At 63.7% G+C, this 17,635-nt stretch overlaps 4 protein-coding genes across 4 annotated transcripts; 2 read left to right on the top strand and 2 right to left on the bottom strand.

The window, feature by feature from the left end:
* Positions 1 to 2,635: 2,635 nt before the first annotated feature.
* On the bottom strand, positions 2,636 to 4,173 carry EMIHUDRAFT_233051 (hypothetical protein; the record flags this gene model as incomplete). The annotated part of the gene is made up of 2 exons (XM_005782730.1): positions 2,636 to 2,649; positions 3,201 to 4,173. 2 exons carry the CDS (start codon positions 4,171 to 4,173, stop codon positions 2,636 to 2,638), a joined length of 987 nt encoding a protein of 328 aa, XP_005782787.1.
* Positions 4,174 to 8,780: 4,607 nt separating this feature from the next.
* EMIHUDRAFT_365499 (hypothetical protein) lies at positions 8,781 to 9,616 on the top strand. Its single transcript, XM_005782731.1, has 4 exons — positions 8,781 to 8,985; positions 9,126 to 9,200; positions 9,265 to 9,357; positions 9,462 to 9,616. The coding sequence occupies exons 1-4, from the start codon at positions 8,917 to 8,919 to the stop codon at positions 9,507 to 9,509; spliced, it is 285 nt and encodes a 94-aa protein (XP_005782788.1). The 5' UTR covers positions 8,781 to 8,916; the 3' UTR covers positions 9,510 to 9,616.
* Positions 9,617 to 10,998: 1,382 nt separating this feature from the next.
* On the bottom strand, positions 10,999 to 12,297 carry EMIHUDRAFT_423986 (hypothetical protein). Its single transcript, XM_005782732.1, has 5 exons — positions 12,243 to 12,297; positions 12,080 to 12,173; positions 11,824 to 11,882; positions 11,531 to 11,644; positions 10,999 to 11,352 (listed from the first exon to the last, which is right to left on the bottom strand). Exons 1-5 carry the CDS (start codon positions 12,271 to 12,273, stop codon positions 11,327 to 11,329), a joined length of 324 nt encoding a protein of 107 aa, XP_005782789.1. The 5' UTR covers positions 12,274 to 12,297; the 3' UTR covers positions 10,999 to 11,326.
* A 2,224-nt stretch (positions 12,298 to 14,521) lies between these two features.
* Positions 14,522 to 17,370, top strand: EMIHUDRAFT_456620 (hypothetical protein). Its single transcript, XM_005782733.1, has 6 exons — positions 14,522 to 14,955; positions 15,022 to 15,137; positions 15,252 to 15,342; positions 15,489 to 15,895; positions 16,029 to 16,559; positions 16,680 to 17,370. Exons 1-6 carry the CDS (start codon positions 14,526 to 14,528, stop codon positions 17,205 to 17,207), a joined length of 2,103 nt encoding a protein of 700 aa, XP_005782790.1. The 5' UTR covers positions 14,522 to 14,525; the 3' UTR covers positions 17,208 to 17,370.
* The last annotated feature ends 265 nt before the right edge of the window (positions 17,371 to 17,635 follow it).

The following is a 17,635-nucleotide window of genomic DNA, read 5'->3' on the forward strand; positions in this document are numbered from 1 at the left end:
GCGGAGGGGTGCCGGGAGCTGCTTTGGTGGTGAGCCGCGATGTGCTAGAGTACTTTACACGAGAGGAGTGTGCCTGTTACGGGAGCACGGGGCCCACAGCGGAACGAGTTGCGCTGAACGGGAGCGAGCCTTGGGAGTGGCGCGGCGAGCTGGAAGCGCCACGAGAGCGAGACAGCAAGCGGGACCGGGCTTGCAAATGTGCGCCATGTGCTAAGACCAGCAGCCAGTGTGTGAGGTGCTACCAGAATACGAGTCTGCTCCCGCCGCGACCAAGGCACCGCCAGCAAACCGATACAGTGCCTTGGACGTGGAGCTATGTCGCCTGGCACCGGAACGCCAGACGCCAGAGCTCGACGCACCTGTGGGCAGGAGGCGTCACGGTGCGAAGAGTGGAGTTTGGTCGGTGTGAAGAGGTGATGCAGTACAAGAGAGAGCAGTCGGGACGTGAACAGAGTCCAGCCGAGGTGCTGAAGTGCGGCAGATAGGGCAGCGGCACCGGATTGGTCAGAGTGCACACGAGACGCACACAAGCGTGACCACCTTGACAGCGACGCGGAGGCTGTCGGCAAGATGGGTGCGGGCAGCAGCGCGTGAGCGAGGCGATCGGGCCGGTGACATACCTTGGGCGTCCCTTGTTTGGACGATCGGGCCGCAGTTGAGCAGTCAACGCCGTGTGTGGAGAGAGTTGTGGCCAGCATTCCACAGCCTTGAGCCCACGGGTTCGACAGTTTTGGCTGGTAAGGTATGGTAGCCGGCCAAAAGGGTAGGGGGGTATGGTCCTGGCCGCCGGAGGCGGCCTCCTCGAGGGGTGGGGGGGTATGGTCAGGCTGGCGGCCCTCTCCAGGGGTATGGTCATGCTGCTGGTCTGCACCACACCGGCAACGCTTTCGGCACGTTTTGAGAGAGAGATTTTTATTAACCAACATTGTCTCCACGTTTTGTGGGCGAGCGGGACGCATCCTGGCACTATCTGGCCCATCTATGACAGTGACGACCTACTATGAAAGTCCCTTTCCTGAACATTAAGGTCTGCTGGCGCCGCGGTCAGCTCGATCCGGGAGCGTTCGATCAGACGACCGCGCACCCAAGTCCAAGCTGCTTCCCTTTCGCGAGGCGGTGCAGACTGCCGGAGGCCTCGGTCTCCCCTCTGCCCGTGCGACTTTCGCTAACTCCCTCGAGCGTCTCTCTTCGGCACGATCGTGTAAAATCACGCGGCCAACACAATCACCGGTCCGTTTTTAAATACTAAAAAGTGGAAGCTGGCAGCTTCCACTTATTAGTAGTTAAATTCGCGGGAAGACATGCAAGTTAAATAAAAAGAAGTCTTTCGTGCTGCTCGCCCACCTCTGCGCGGGACGACATGGCCGCCGATGCGGCACCTCGCGCGCTCACTCGGCCTGCCCTCCGCCTCACGGCTCTGGCTGTGAGCATCACGTGTCATTTGCGCTCGCGGCCATCGAATGTCCAGGTCGAGTAGGCTCCTTGTGACTCACGCGTGGATTTTTCGGCGACGCACCATCTCTTGGGGTGAGCGAGGCCGTTGGGAGTTGGGGGTGTGCGGGTGTTGTGTCTGGCCCTGGAACGATGCCGCCCTGGCAGCGCCGTGTGGCACCGGATGCGGCGCGCTCGCCACGGTCGCCCGTGGGATGCGCGTCGCGCCGGTGCACGCGCCGCCCCACACCGGGCCTCCCGGCTGCATCTTGGCGCCTGACGCCCGTCCCAGCCGTCGCATCCGCAGTCGGCGCCCTAATTGTGCTCGCAGCCGCGCACGCCCGGGCGCGTCGCCCGCCAGCGGGGGTCGGTGGCGGCCCGGTCTTGTGCGCGGCTTGGTGCCTGCAACCACGGGCCATTTTCGGGGCGGCGACGCGCCAGGGCGCGCCGTCGCGTTTGGTGAGCGAGGCCGTTGGGAGTTGGGGGGTGTGCGGGTGTCGGCCGCCCTGGCAGCGCCGTGTGGCACCGGATGCGGCGCGCTCGCCACGGTCGCCCGTGGGATGCCGTCGCATCCGCAGTCGGCGCCCTCACTGTGCTCGCAGCCGCGCACGCCCGGGCGCGTCGCCGGCCAGCGGGGGTCGGTGGCGGCCCGGTCTTGTGCGCGGCTTGGTGCCTGCAACCACGGGCCTGGGTCGTTCCCTGGGTCGGTTGGTTGCCTGGGCACGGTGTCGAGACTCTACAAGCCACGACAGAGAGTGCGCTCGGGCAGGTCGGTACTTCTGCACCTCACGGCATCACACACAGCCCATGGAGAAGAAGAGTGCCCATAGTACGCCTTCGAGGGGCCGAGCGGCGAGCGCACAGACCACACGGACATGGGCCCCTCGCACCGAGCCGGAGCGTGACATGCCCGCTGCTGCGGCCCAGCACGCGCCATGCACTGATGGCTGAGCGCGTCATCACCTGTTCTTGCACTCACAGGCATGGTAAGTCAGTGCTGGTGCTCCACCTTTGCCGGCGGGACCACGCGAGAAGGTGTTTGTGTGTGCCTGCCGTAGCGTAGCGGCGACTGTGCAGTTGTGGAGTTGCAGTGGAGTAACGCCAATGCTAATCGATTTTGGGAGATGCTATGTGACTGGAAGGGCCATCTGACCGCAAGTTTGCCCATCAGCTGTGAAGCTGCGCCATATGGGATTCGCCTTCGCTACGCCGACAGAGCTTGTGAGCAGAGAACGTGCGTACGAAAGGCGCGAATTGGTAGTAAAAGAGTTTCGATTATGAATTGGTAGTAAAAAGAGTTTCGATTGCGGGAAAAACAAAAGTACTATCGCCGTGCTTCCAAAAGAATCCCTGGTTTGACATCAGATTCAAAAAAGAAACCGAGGACCGAGAAAGCTGAAAGGTAAGGTAAGGTAAGGTCAACTTCTCCACACACACGAGGGCGACAACGAACACGTTGCACGGCCACGGCCCCGCCCGCAGAAGAGGGTCGAGGGAGGAAGGCCGCGATGGGAGTGCTGTCTGGGCAGATCTAGCACATAAACTTCTTTCATCAGGTCTCTGGGAGCTTGCACATGTCAAGAAAATCTACTCCTCGTCACAAGCCCAAGCCTCGTCGTCACCTTCCCCATCCTCTCCCCCTCCCGACTCACTGCCCCACTCCCCCTCTCCGTCCTCACCCCCCACCCCCTCCCTCTCTTCGCAGTCGCCTTCCTCAGGCTCGCCTTCGTCAGGCTCGCTCTCGACCGCGTCCAGAGTACCCGCTGCACGTTCGACGTCGGCGTCGCCAGCGAGATCCGATCGCCAGAGGCTCTTGTGCAGCCGCAGCAGCGCCAGCGCCGGAGACGAGTGCGCCGCCCGCCGCCCATGCGCGTCAATGCTGACGATTGCCACCCAACGGACGGGGATTGGCACGTCGTCAGTTTCAGCAGCAGGGTGGGAGACAGGGCGGAAGGTGACGCGAAGGACGTTGTGGAAGAGGGCGTGCAGCAGCAGGGGCACGCGCGTCCAGAGAGGCGTGGGGCCGTCGCGAAGCCGAAGCCACTCCTTCGCGAAGGAGCGGAGGGTAAGGGAAGGTTGGGCGAGGGAGCCCATCGCGCGAAGCAGCGCAGGAGTCCACTGCTCGCGCGCGATCTCCACCGCGTCCGCGTCGACCGCGGCGGTGGACGTGCAGCTGCAGCGGCGGAGGCAGTTGTCACACTGCCAGTCGTCGGGGCAAGGGTCGCACTCCTCGGTGCCAGCCCCAAGGCTGGACTCGAGCAGCTGGTGGCGGCACGTGGTCTCGTCGAGGAGGAAGGAGAGCACGTCGAGGCAGAGGCCGTAGCCGTAGCCCTGCCCCACCTCGCTCTGCGCGAGGTCGCCGTGCCGCCGCTCGAAGAGCTCGATGATGTCATTGAGCGTCACGTACCACCGCCAGATGCTGCGCCGACCCGGCCCTCGGCCGGCACGGGCGGCCTCCTGGTACAGGGCCGTGAGGCTGCGCGGGGGCATGTGGTGGTACACGGCGTCGATGTCGCGCTTGTCCATGCCCATGCCCATCGCGCTGGTCGCGGCCAGCTGGCGGATGACCGAGTCGCGCCACGCCGCCTCGAGTTCGCGCCGCCGGATGCGATCCATGCCGGCGTGGTACGCCTCGATGATGCAAGGCTCGCCGTCGGGGGCAGCTTCCGGCAGCCCGCACACCTCTCGGAAGGAGCCGGCCAGTCGCTCAGTGCCGCGGCGCGAGTTGGTGTAGACCATCATGCTCTTTCCCCCTGCCCAGGGACGACGGCAAGAAACCCAAGGGTGTTAATGGTTCGATCCTCCCCAGAGTCGAACTGGCAGCCACTCGCACCGAGGAGGCGAGGTGTGGCTACGTGACCCGAAAAGGCCAGAGTCGAGAGCAACCCTCGAGCTGGGTCGCTCATATACTCAACACGCCCCCACGACGCAGCACGAGGTTGCTGCTGTATTCGATACCGCCGTGTTTCGAGGTAGGGCAGGCGTTCCGGGACGCGAGTTCCCCCGGGTTACCTTGGGCACTATTTTCGATCTTTTTCGTAGCTCACACACGAAGGGACTCGAATCTTCGCAGACAGACCGCCGTCGACCTGGGAGATCTCACCGGAGGTACCATGTTGATGGTTCGATCCTCCCCAGAGTCGAACTGGCAGCCACTCGCACCGAGGAGGCGAGGTGTGGCTACGTGACCCGAAAAGGCCATAGTCGAGAGCAACCCTCGAGCTGGGTCGCTCAAACACCCAACAAAGGGTGAATGTTGTAAGATAAAGCCTGTTCACCTACAGTGGGCACACCGTGCGCCCGACGGGGACATCCAAGCGCAGGCCCCGCACGCGGCCCTGCTGCCCTCCCGTCGGCTGAAATCGACCAGGCCCATCGCCGTGGACCCACCGGCGACTGCGGCGGCCCTAGCACCGGCCGATTGTTTGAGCGATGGCCTGTGCTGCGGCCATCTCGGACGTTTAAGCGGCGCCAGCCAGCGGCTCGGCCGCGCATCCTTCACACACGCCGCCACGACCGGGACGAGCGGCCCCGGTGTCGAGCCATGGTGTGAGCTGCATGTGCGCGGCGGCCGTGGCGACAGCAGGTCCACCAGACGGACCTCAAAGCTTGCCGTCGGCGTGCTGTCGTGGCGAGAGCGCGAGACAGCTGCAGAGGAGCCGAGTGCAGTGGCGAGCCAGAAGCTACCTGGGTCACCAAGAGGTGGATCCTGCCCATTCTGACCAGGGCTGTGCTTTGGTGGGGTTGTGCTTGAGCGTGTGTGAAGTGGGAGTGCGTGCCGGCGGTGTCTGTGGGTGAAACGGGCGTGTGTGAGGCCGTAAGAGCCGTGGTATGAGCCAGAGTGGGCTTCATCACCCAAAATAAGGACGGTTTGGGACAGCTCAGACTTGATACTGATGGGCCTGGGCCAGGAGAGCGACAGAGAAGGCGAGGTGGTGAGCTGAGAGGCTGGAGCGTCCGCGTGTGACCTTGTCGCGAAGCACCTGCCACGAAGCGCTATTTCCTGCTCTCAGGTCACCACCTCGCATTCTCTGTCGCTCTCCTGGCCCAGGCCCATCAGTAGCAAGCCTGAGCTGTCCCAGACCGCACTTATCTCGGGTCTTCAAGCTCACACCGGCTCGTGATGCTCCGGTGTAGGCGCTCGAGAGCACTCCCGGTGGCCCGTGCCGAGCGATTGTGAGGGCTTTACGGAGGTCATTGTCGGCGCCACCGACCGTGAAATGTCCCGATCCACAGTCCTCATGCACCAGACGCATGGATGCAGTCATAATATGTAGGCCTTCTCTCCAAATGTTTTGAGCAATAGCCGCAAAAGGCGCTTCTTGGCACTTTTCATATCGCGACACGTCCAGGTGCAGACAAAGCGGCTTCCCAGCTCACCACCTCGCCTTCTCTGTCTCTCTCCTGGCCAAGCCCCATCAGTATCAAGCCTGAGCTGTCCCAAACCGCCCTTATCTTGGGTGATGAAGCCCACTCTGGCTCATACCACGGCTCTTACGGCCTCACACACGCCTGTTTCACCCACAGACACCGCCGGCACGCACTCCCACTTCACACACGCTCAAGCACAACCCCACCAAAGCACAGCCCTGGTCAGAATGGGCAGGATCCACCTCTTGGTGACCCAGGTAGCTTCTGGCTCGCCACTGCACTCGGCTCCTCTGCAGCTGTCTCGCGCTCTCGCCACGACAGCACGCCGACGGCAAGCTTTGAGGTCCGTCTGGTGGACCTGCTGTCGCCACGGCCGCCGCGCACATGCAGCTCACACCATGGCTCGACACCGGGGCCGCTCGTCCCGGTCGTGGCGGCGTGTGTGAAGGATGCGCGGCCGAGCCGCTGGCTGGCGCCGCTTAAACGTCCGAGATGGCCGCAGCACAGGCCATGCGTCGCGCCGCCGGCCAAGCCCAGCCTCTCGGCGGACCCCGGCCGTGCCAGAGGCAGCCCAGGTGGCGCGTGGGGCCGCGGCTCGGCGCTGGGAGCGCGCACGGGGCTCAGGCCGACCACCTGTAACGGCCGACCCCCTGTGAAGAGAGCTTGGATGTCCCCTCGTCCAGCACGCGAAGTCCCACTTTGGCATGCTCGTGCTCGTCGCCATCTTCGTCTTTTTTGCTCATTCTTCTTGCGCGTCCCAGCGGCCCTAGTGCCACCAGCAAGCAGCCGGCTGCACGGGGCGAGAGGGTGCGTTTGAACGACCTTTTCAAAGGTGTGAAAAACAGGTGAACAGGCTTTATTCTTTGCCCAGCGCTGAGTCAGAAGCAGGCTTGACTGTCGTGCCGCAGCAGGCAGGTATGATGCGTTCCTCCATTCCTTCGACAGCCGCCACCGCATTCATTCCCGAACGGAAGCCACATCCCGGCGGCTGGCTCTGGGGCGAGATGTTCAAGCTGCGCAACGTCGTTCTTGTTCTGCTCGTGGCACAGACGACGTCGATCGTCCTGCTGATGCGGTACTCTCGGACGGTGGTACGGCCGTTGGATGCAGGTGCGCCTGCCCTCCCGAAGCAGTCACGCCGGGCCCTGCGAGTCACCTGCCTGCGCGTCGCGGCAGCTCCCGTGCTTACCCGCAGGCCCGATGTACCTCGCGAGCGCGGCGGTCTTTCTGGCAGAGGCGGCGAAACTGCCGTGCTGCCTGTACATGGTGGCACGCGTCGGTGGCGGCTGCCGCGGCTTCGTCGAGCTCCTCCAGAGCGAGGTTCTCAACCAGCCTGGCGAGACGCTCAAATGTGCCGTGCCAGCGCTCGCGTACACCGTCCAAGGGAATCTGCTCTTCGCCGCGCTCTCCAACCTCGACCCACCCACTTACCAGATCACGTACCAGACAAAGACGCTTTTCACGGCCGTCTTCTCGAGGATGATGCTGGGCCGCCGCCTCGCCCACTCCCAGTGGCTCGCCCTCTTCCTCCTCTTCCTCGGCACGGTTCTCGTCTCAGACTTGTGCGAGCCACACCCCGGCCGCCCCCGTCCCCTCGCAACGCGCCGCGACACCCCCGCCGTGCCGCGTTCTGCTCCGCGCCGCCACAGCCCCACCGCGGTCCACCTCCTGCACCTCGCTCACGTCCGCAGGAAGGAGGCGCGGCATCGTGCACGGGCAGGCGGTGGCAAGCCGCTACTCGGCTTTGCAGCGGTGAGCCTGATCTCGGCGGCACCTCGGCGGCACCTCGGCGGCACCTCGGCGGCACCTCGGCGGCACCTCGGCTGCACCTCGGCTCTCTTCGCTGCACCCCGGCTCTCCGACTGCACGCCGGCTGCTCCTCGGCTGCTGCACCTCGCGCATCGTGGCCGTCGCGGCTGGGGGCCTCATCTCACGGCCGCGCGAGCAGGTGCTCGGCGCCGCGGTCCTCTCCTCCCTCTCTTCGGTCTACTTCGAGCGGATGCTCAAGAAGCCGGCGCGCTCCGCGATGGCAGACCGGGCAGGGCTCTGGCTGCGCAACGTCCAGCTAGGCGCCCAGCCGCGTGCGTGCGGGTCCACGACTGCCATGCCCCTCCTCCACGACTGCCATGCCCCTCCTCCACGACTGCCATGCCCCTCCTCCACGACTGCCATGCCCTCATCGGCGGGTGAGCCCTCACCGACCGCTGTGGCCAGGCACCTTCGCGCTGCCGCTCGCCGGGCTCACCATGGTGTGGAACGACGGGTGAGCTGGCCCCTTCCCGCGCGTCGCCACCCTCCTCTCGCCCTTTCTCTCGCCCTAAGAGCGCCATGCACGATGAGAACAGGGGGAGGGGGGGGGGGGGGTCAAGTTTGGAAGTCACGTTCGCTCTTAGGCTGCAGCTGCGCTCCTACGGCCTGCTACACGGTTTCGACGGAGTCGTTTGGCTCGTGGTGCTGCTCAACGGATGCGGCGGGCTGCTCGTCGCCGCGACGATGAAGTACGCCGACAACATCGTCAAGTGCTTCGCCGCTGCCCTCGCGATCATCACCGGCATGCTGTTGTCGGTCCCTCTTTTCAACGTGCCGCTCAGTCCCATCTTTCTCGTCGGCGCAGCCTCGACGGTCAGCGCGACGATGCTCTACTCGCGCGCCCCAGACCTCTCCTGCGCCGCCCCGCCGCCGCGCGATTCGGAGGATGAGGAGGCGGTGCTTATGGAGGCGAACAGCGCGCGCAGCAGTCCACGGTTACTGGAGTCGCCGGCTGACGCTAACGAATTGAGCCGATCGTAGATGCAGCTCGCGTTTCTTTTTTGCCCGCTCTCCCCCCTCCCACCCAAATATGTGTGTATGTCCGTCTCGTTGCTCCGCTGTCGCTCCGCCGCCCAGCGCGAACTGTGGCGAGCCAGCAGCAGCGTCGCCGCGGCGTCGCGTCCGTGGCGCGTGCTTGGCTTGCAGCAGGTGGCCATCGGAGGGCTGGACAAGAGCAAGCTCTCCGCGTTGTGGGAGGGTGTGCTCGGCGTGCCAAAAGTTGGAAGCTACGTCTCTGAGAAGGAGAATGTGGACGAGGACATTCTCCGGCTCGGGCAGGGGCCGCTCTCGATCGAGATTGACCTGATGCAGCCGCTTGATCCCAGCCGTGCCCCCAAGGTTCACGTGCCGCCTCTGAACCACATCGGGTTGTGGGTGAGACGCCTAGCGCAGACAGCCACATTTAGCCGCACGCCAACGCACGCACGCACGCACGCACGCACGCACGCACGCACGCACGCACGCACGCACGCACGCACGCACGCACGCACGCACGCACGCACGCACGCCGGCAGGTGGACCCAATCGAGGTGGCGGTCGAGAGCCTCACGGCTCAAGGGGTCCGCTTTGCACCTGGCGGCATCCGTAAGGCGCTCGCCATGACTCGACGCATGCCCTGCCTCCGCTGCCACTCAGCCCGGCCGCACCACACAGGGCGCCGCGGGGCACCTGGTCGCGTTCATCCACCCAAAGGGCAGCGAGGCGGCGCCGCTCTGTGGAGAGGGCATCCTGCTCGAGCTTGTGCAGGCGCGATGTGCCCGCACGACTAAGCGAGAATGCGCCGAGAGTGAGCGAAGCCAGGTGGTCTGTGAGGTGCCGCGCCCAGCCAGCGTCGTGCCCACCCGCGTCAGGCGCCGCCGGAGGTCGTGAAGGCTGTCGACGACGCTGCGGCAGGCTAGCTCCTCCGACAATGCTCACGAACACTCGTCTTCAGGCGGAACCTGCAAGCCGAGCGTGGGGCCAGGGCAGAACACTCCTCGGTGGTGACGACTGACGTGTGTCGTGTGTGCATTGTGTGTGTGTATTTAGGGGACCCGCAACTCTCTTCTTTGTGTGTGCGGTGGGGCACAAGACACGTGCACGTCAAAGCGGTCTTAACAAAGTAAGTATGTTATGGCTCCTGTGTCACATCGGTTGTGAACACCGTCAACGTACCGCGCAACGACAACGTCCAGCTCGCGTCCCCCCAAAGCCCATCACGTGTGTGGAACCTGGGTGGGCTTACGGCTTACGGCTTCGTTCGGCTACGCCGTACGCGGTTTGACTGATCTCTGATGAGTGATGTCTCATCGACCCCGGTATTAAATAAAGGGGAAGGACCCTGAGTTGCACAGGGGTTGTGCGCCAGGCCCTCCTGCTCGGCTCCAGCGAGTAGACAAGTGTTACCATCAACAGAGTGGAGAAGAATCTGACCACAGGGCCGATGTGACCAAGCGCTGGTAGCGTGTGGTTTCACCTCACACCCATGGTCTCACAGTGTGCCGGCAGTCGCCGAGCAGTGTCGCTCACACAAGCCGCAGCACAAGTGACTGAGGGCCAGTGAGGGTGAGCCCATCGCTGTGACAGCTGTGGCAGAGCCGCACATACTGTAGAGCTGTCAAACGTTAACTTTGGGCCTATTGTTGGCTGAAAATCCTCAACGTTGTTCAAGTGTTCTCCCCAGCCCAAGCTGTTACTGTTTGTTACTGTTGTTACTGTTGTTCAGTGGTCAGCAAGCAGAAAATGCCCCAAAACCCGGGTAAAACCCGAAAATACCTGGGTTTTTCCAGGTATTTTCGGGTATTACCCGCACTGGACGCTGGAGATCGTCGTGGGTCACTGCCAGGCCTTCCTTATTGTTGTTCAGCTGGCCTAACGTTAGCTACTGTTGTTGGGGAGCCCCACTGTTGTTCTGTTGTTACTGTTAACACTAGCAACACACTGTTCAGCTCTTAACGTTTGACAGCTCTAGCCGCACAGTGGGCTGTCAGTGCCAACTGTGCAGAGCGTGTGAGCAGCAGAGGAGCTGCTCTCCAGGCTTCTGTCGCAAGGAGCTGCATGCCACCGAAAGCGCTGTCGAGGTTCGCCGAGCGCGGCGCAGGTTGAGGGAAGCCGCCACCGACGAGCGCGTTGGACTTTTCACTCCGGACAAAGGACGGCGACACGCACACGAGCTGCGGTCGTGCGGCCGTCATAGCGGCGAGGCGCGGGACCGTCTGTGGCGAGGTGGGTCGCGTCCCTGAATTTCTGTCAACTGTCACACGGTCCTTTCCCCCGTATACTGAACGTATATTTACGATTACGTGTGAGGACCTGAGGTGTGTGATCAACTGTATGCAACGTCTGTGTTACGTCTCCCCAACGAGAAAGCACCAACAAGCAACATCCCGTCACCCGTCAGTCAGGGATCAACTATTTTATCCTTGTAAGTTCAGAGAGGACACTATCATCCCGCAGATAGCGTCAACACCAAACGACGAGCCTCGCAACGACAACACGCGCTCCCCCGTCGGGCTGCTGGGTTTACGTCTCTCCTCCCTCGCCACCAAAAGCTCGTGGCTCGCCCCTCCTCGTGCGCTCTCCACTCACCCCTCCGCACTCTCTCTCTCTCCTTCTCTCTCTCTCGCGCGCGTGCGCGCCGCGCGGCCGTTGGGGGGCTTCCACCACAAGACAGCCTCAAACCAGATGTGGAGCAGAAATACACCGGACCCAGCAACGGGCCGGTGAAGGGCAGCGCTCAGTGGTCGTCGCCGTCTGGGAGGACTGCAAGGCGCGGAGGGTGGGGCGAGGGCGGACCAGGTGAGCAGGCTGCGGCGCGAGTGTCCCAGAGCCGACAGGGTGCAGCGGTGCTCTTGGGCAGGCGGGGTGAGGGTGGGGCAGGGGCAGGGCTGGGCAGGCGGGGTCAGGAGCGGGACGCGGCGACTAATCGGGTGCGTCGCACCGTCATAAAAGATGGGCGGCTCCTCCCACGTGTGCTCCGGCGGCGGCGACTCGACCAGCCACTCGAGCGTCATCTCGACGCGAGGCGCGACGACGGTCGGGGTGACGCCATCCTCTGCGCAGCAGAGAAGGGAACGAGGGGGGGTTGGGGAAGGGGAGGCGGCGGACAGAATGCGAGGCGGCGTGAGAGTTGTGCGAATGAGCGCGGCGTGCACACGCTCCAACCATCTGGCCCCATCCTTCTCTCACCAACCATCTCTCGCCCTTTGCACTGCGCAGCTAGGTAGCAGCGACCTGCAGTCTCAAGCACCTCGGCTTGCTCGTCGAGGTCGTCAATGACGTAAAACCCCTCGCTGCGAGAGGGGGGGCAGAAGCGCGATGTGTCGGACAGTAGGGGGATGTGGTGAGGGTGGACAAGGGGGTGAGACAGAAGCCGCGCTGCGCAGACGTCCAGGGCAGGGGAGACGCTGCGAGAGCCACCCGCTTGCGTGGGGGGCGCTACGCAGAGACCAATGGCACTGAATCGCGCGTGCTGCAAGGGGACGCGCACCCCCAGAGGCTCTTGTCGTACTCCTGCGCCGCCCGCGTCGCCTTGATGCTCAGGGGCCGCGCTGCCAGCCGCCTCAGAGGGAGAGCGCGGGCGCCTGTGCGGAGAGGCGGGGAAGGGTGGGAGCCGGCCCTGACCGGCAGCCGAGACTCCCGCCCCAGCTCACCAAGAGCGGTTCTCGCGCAGCACCGCAGCATTTCGCCGAGCGAGTTCTGGGTCGGCGGCCGAGTTAAAATTCTTCTTTTGCTCCGGAGACAGATGAGGACGACACGCTCGGCGACACACAGACACAAACAAGCTCACACGACACACAGTCGCGCCAGTCCGAGGAAAATAAAAATCCGCGTGCGCCGAGCACGAGGTTCTCGAGGTGGATATCCTTTGGCCGCGTTGGGTAGCGAGGATTGGTGTGACGCGATCCACGCAGGCGTGTTTTCTGACGGCCGACCGTCAGTGCACGGAGCTGCCCCTTCTCATCTCCGACTGCCCCGGCTAGTTCCTGAGTGAGGTCGTCGGGACAGAGTGACGGCGCGACCCGGTGCGTGTAGAGAGCATGCTGGCGAGGGAAATAAAATCAACGCGGTGTCCCGCGCCGGATGTAGAGCTCTACGAACAGCTCTACAGTGCTCTCCAGAGCACTCTATCTACAGTTCTACGCTCTTCGTTACAGCGGCGCTCTACACCTCCCGCAGGGAGAGTTGGGGTCTCGAGAGTGTAGGTAGGTGCCCACACTTAGTCTTGGTGTTCACGCCACTCACGCCACCGCCGGACTCGCATGCTGAAGCCTAGATCGGTCGCATCGGTGTCATCGCGCCGTTCGTGCTCACGTGGAACCCGGCTCGCTGTCCTCCTGATCTCACTGTCGCCATTCGGGCGCCTTGAGTGCCTTGATCTTCAAGGTTCCCCATGCCCAGTTCGGGGCGGGGGGGCAAACACCCTGCCCGCCCGCCGGCCCCTAGGACTCCGGGTAAGGCCCAGATGTGGCCTAGGGCATCAGAAGGGACCAAGAGGAGTCCAGTCTGAGCCATAGAGCCCATGTCTTTGCCCCGAAGGTCGCGTTCAAATGCCCGGAACGGCCGTTACAGTGGGTCCACAGACAAGGGCACAAGGCCCTGTTCACGCTTGTTTTGTGTTTTTGTTTGTGAGAGCGATGGGTGGCTATGTTGCTGTACGTCGACAGACAGAGCTCACATGAGATCACAGTGAGAGGAAAGCGAACGAGTACTTACATCGGGTTTTGCGGCAGGCGAGGCCACCCTGTCTGTCCAGAGGCAGAGGTCCTTTTTGCGATCTTTCGATCGAGTCTGATTTTGCCACGGCCACGCGCATCGCTCTCCTCTCGTGCGTCGTGGCTGAAATGTCGAGCTAAACCGCCAGGAACGAGCCCAGCAAGCGAAAACTGTGATTCTGGCCGGTCGTCCGGAACGTCGTCGAGCAAACTCGATGCCATGGAGCTTTCGGGTGGCGCAGGCGTTGCACATGGCCGGGGCGATCGTGTGTGAGGGGGGAGTGCCGCCTCCGGAACACCGCCTCGCAGAAATGCCTCAGCGCATACGGCATGCAAGACGTCCAAGCAGTACCACGGTTGCCAGCCCTCCTGAGACGCCATGTCATCGAGTTCCAGCTCATCGAGCAGACCTCTCTCTACGAGCTGCTTGCCATCCGAGAGTTGATCGTGCGGCTGCAGCCCACGCAGCTGCGCCTTGCTAGCAAACGCAAAGACGATGATCGTCTTGAGCAGGCGCTCTGAAGGGTCCTCGTGTTGTCTCAGCCAAGTCCGTCCAGATTGCGAGTGCCGCATAGACAATCTGCCCCAGTGGCAACGAGCCTCCCACCATCGCGCATAAGCCATAACAGGTGTTGGTGCGAAACACGAGTAGAAACGACAGGAACCCACCAAGCACAGTCACAACAACCTTTGATTCGTCAAGCCACTGCAGCCAGGGAGAGTCCGACGGGATGGCATGCTGCACGATCCACACATTCAGAGCCGCTACGAGACCGACGCCAAGGGTCGAAGCTCCAATGCTCTGGCGTAGCACCTCAAGCACATTGCTCAAGTGGTTACGCCACTCAAGGGTCCGGTCGCTAATCCCGCGCAGCTGCGAAGATGACACGCGTGCGAGGCGGGAGTTCCTAGCGCTGGCGGGTGCTTGAATGCGAACGATGGACGGCATGTGCATTGCACACAGCTCGAGGAATAATTTTCTTTCTTTTACGGCACGGCACTAACAACAACCGGCACGGCACTAACAACAACACCAAACCATACTAACGCTTCCTACCGAGAAGCCCAGGCGGGTACATGTACTCCCGACGCAGCTGCTCCATCCATCGCCCCTTCACAGTCAGGTTCACACGCACCGGGCCGAAATCGCACAAAAGAAAACGTGGTCGCCTCATCGGTCTGTGCATCCTCTGCTGCGCCCTGCCCAGCAAACTCTGTGGCATGACGGCCTTGCAAGTTCTTCTCCTTGCGCAAGGAGCGTCCGCATTGCACGTGCTGCGCCTCCCGACGGCGCACTTGAGGTCTGCGGCGGCGGCGATGGGAGAGATCCACCGAGTTCCTGCGCCGGCGCCGGTATCAGACAGTGCGTCGCTTGCGGGCGACATGACGGGCGTAACATACTACGAGGACAAGCTGTGTGTCGAGGAAGAGGAGTGCGAACTACCAGAGGAGGGCGAGTTCACCGTCGCGATCCTTGGGGACCTGCACCTCGACCCTCGAAAGATGGAGGACTACGAAACGGGCCGCGGCCACTTCCTCCCCATCATCGAGGACGCGCAGCGCCGCGGCGTGGCGACCGCCCTGGTCAGCCTCGGAGACCTCGGCGAGTCCAAGTCGGTCGACCCGGAGAATACGCAGGAACTGTTCGCAGGCGCGCGGCGCGCCTAGAGACTGAGGGAGTTGGAGGTTATATTTCGTGTCTGTCTGCTGTTCGCAGGCACGACGGCGTGCCACGAGCTAGCCGCGGGCTACCTCTCCTCCTTCGGGTGCCCGTACGAGGTCATCGGCGGCAACCACGACCTCGAGGGCATCGACGAGTTCTCCACTGACGAGGCACGCGCCACAGTCAATGCCGCAGAGATTCGGGGAGGGAAGGGGTGGAGGGATGGGGGTAGCTCCCCCGGCCCCGCGCTCGCGTGTGGAGGAGTGTCGCGTGCCTGCGCCTAGGCCAACCTCGAGGCCTTCTGCCGGATCCACCACAAGCCGACAATGCAGTTTTGCCGGCAGATCGCCGACCGAACCCTGCTCGTCGGCCTAGGCTTGTCGCCGCCCACGCCGCCGCCACCGTCCCCACCGCCCACGCCGCCGCCACCGTCCCCACCGCCCACGCCGCCGCCACCGTCCCCACCGCCCACGCCGCCGCCGCCCTGACCACCGCTTGCGCCCCCGCCCCCCTCGCCTCAGGCTCGACAGTCTTCCGCACGGCAAAGTACACGAGCCACGAGGTGACAGTCGACGACGAGCAGCTCGCCTGGTTCGAGCGGCTGGTGAGCGAGCACCCCTCCGAGGAGGGGTGGAAGGTCTTCGTGTTTACGCACGCGCCGCCGATCGGCTCCGGGCTGAGGGTGCTGCAGGAGAACCACGTCGTCAACGGCTGCTGCTGGCTGAACCACTCTGGCGGCAAGAACGGCGACCCGAGGACGACGACCAAGTTTATCGAGCTCGTCCGACGGCACCGCTGCATCAAGGCGTGGTTCTCGGGCCACTTCCACCTTGGCCAAGACTACCAGGACTCGATCACCTTCCCCACCATCCCGCGCGAGGAGGGGCCGTACCCGAACCGCGGCTCGTGCGTCTTTGCGCAGACCTCCGTGATGCGCGCAGGCACCTCGCGCGACACGCGGCAGCAGAGCCGACTGCTCCGCGGCAACAAGGACGGCTCCGAGATCTGCGCCGCCAGCCACGAGAAGAGGCGCCGAGAGGACCCGAGATTGACCGCAGTAGGACGGTTTCGAGATCTGCACCGTCAACCACGCCGCCGGGGGGACGGTGCGGCTCGACGCGACCATCACCTACACCGACTCGAACCACGAGGTGGGCGTGTACGCGCACGACCACGCCGAGCTCGACCACGACAGCTTCATGAAGGTCTACTCGCCCAGCGAGGGCGACGAGTGCTACGTCGGGTACGACGGCGACGGCGACGGCGTCTCAATCGACCCGACCGACGGCTGCCAGGTGGACGAGGAGACGGTGGCGTGGTGGCACATGAGCGACGGGCGCGTGCTCGGCGTGTACGACGGCCGCCTGATTGAGTACGAGCCATCGACGCTCGCGCCGCTCGGGCTGGTGGTGGGGTACGACGAGCTGCAGGGCAAGAAGGTCGTGGTGGTCGGCTCGGGCGTGCCCGACGAGTGCGTCGCCTCGACAGCGTCCGTCTCGCAGGCGGTGGGGATGGAGGGCGCAGACTGCGCCGAGTTCGAGGGCGAGGAGCAGGCGGTCCTGCTTGTGGACGAGGAGACGGGCGGCATCACGGTGGTGCAGCCCAGCGAGATTACCCCGAGGTCACCCGAGGTCACCAGAGGTCACCAGAGGTCACCCGAGAGCACCCGAGAGCACCCGAGAGCACCCGAGAGCACCCGAGAGCACCCGCAGGTGGTGCAGCCCAACGAGGACGGCTCGTACTGGCGCAAGATCGTGCGCAACAAGATGGTGCGGATGAAGGAGAAGCGGCGGGTGCAGGCGGGGCGCGCGTACGCGGAGGCCGCCTTCGACGGGTCGCCCGACGCGTTCGAGGGGCGCGTGGTCTCCTCGTGGGGTCCCTACACCTCGATCGTGGGCACCGCGGTCAAGACGGGCGTCGCAGGCCTCACCACGCAGGCGGAGAACGTGGCCAAGGCCGAGCAGCGGTGGCAGTCCCTCGGCTCGGAGGAGCAGGGCCGCGCGTGGGCGGCGACGGGCAGCCAGCTGGCCGACGCGTTCAACAAGGTCGACGCGGACGGAAACGGCTCCATCTCGCACGCCGAGCTCGCCGCCGCCATCAAGGTCGTCGACCCCGCCTCCACCGCTGAGGAGGTCGCCACGATGGTGGCGGTCGCCGACGAGGACGAGGACGGCGAGGTGACGCTGTCGGAGTTTGTGATGCTCATGCTCTACCAGCGAGGGCCCGCCCTCGCGAAGTGAGTCCGGGTCCCCGCATGTGTCGTCCTTGTCATGCAGAGTGTCTCTCGTACGGTGTGCATGCATGTGTATCATACAAGTCGTCTTGGATTGCGAGTCATGCGGGATCAGCAATCTCTGTCTCTTTTGTCGACTTAACGCGTACCTTTTAAACCCAGATATTGCATATGGGCGCAAACAAACAGCATCAATCAGCAAAATGAAAATCCAAAAACTTCTACACATGTACGTACTTTTAGCTTACTGGGAGAAAAGAGAGAGGGGGTTGTGTTCTCTAGGCCCCTAAGGGCCCTACGCGCGGCGTGAGAGCTCGGAAGCGAGCTTTGCACGGCGATCGAGGATGGCACGGTTCACCCCCTTCACCGAAGCGATGGAGATGCGTTCCGCGTGGTGTGACACAAATGAGAGGCGGGAGTGGGGAGGGTACGCGG

This window comes from Emiliania huxleyi, assembly GCF_000372725.1.
Source record: "Emiliania huxleyi CCMP1516 chromosome Unknown EMIHUscaffold_187, whole genome shotgun sequence".
In the NCBI taxonomy this organism is placed as follows: domain Eukaryota; phylum Haptophyta; order Isochrysidales; family Noelaerhabdaceae; genus Emiliania; species Emiliania huxleyi.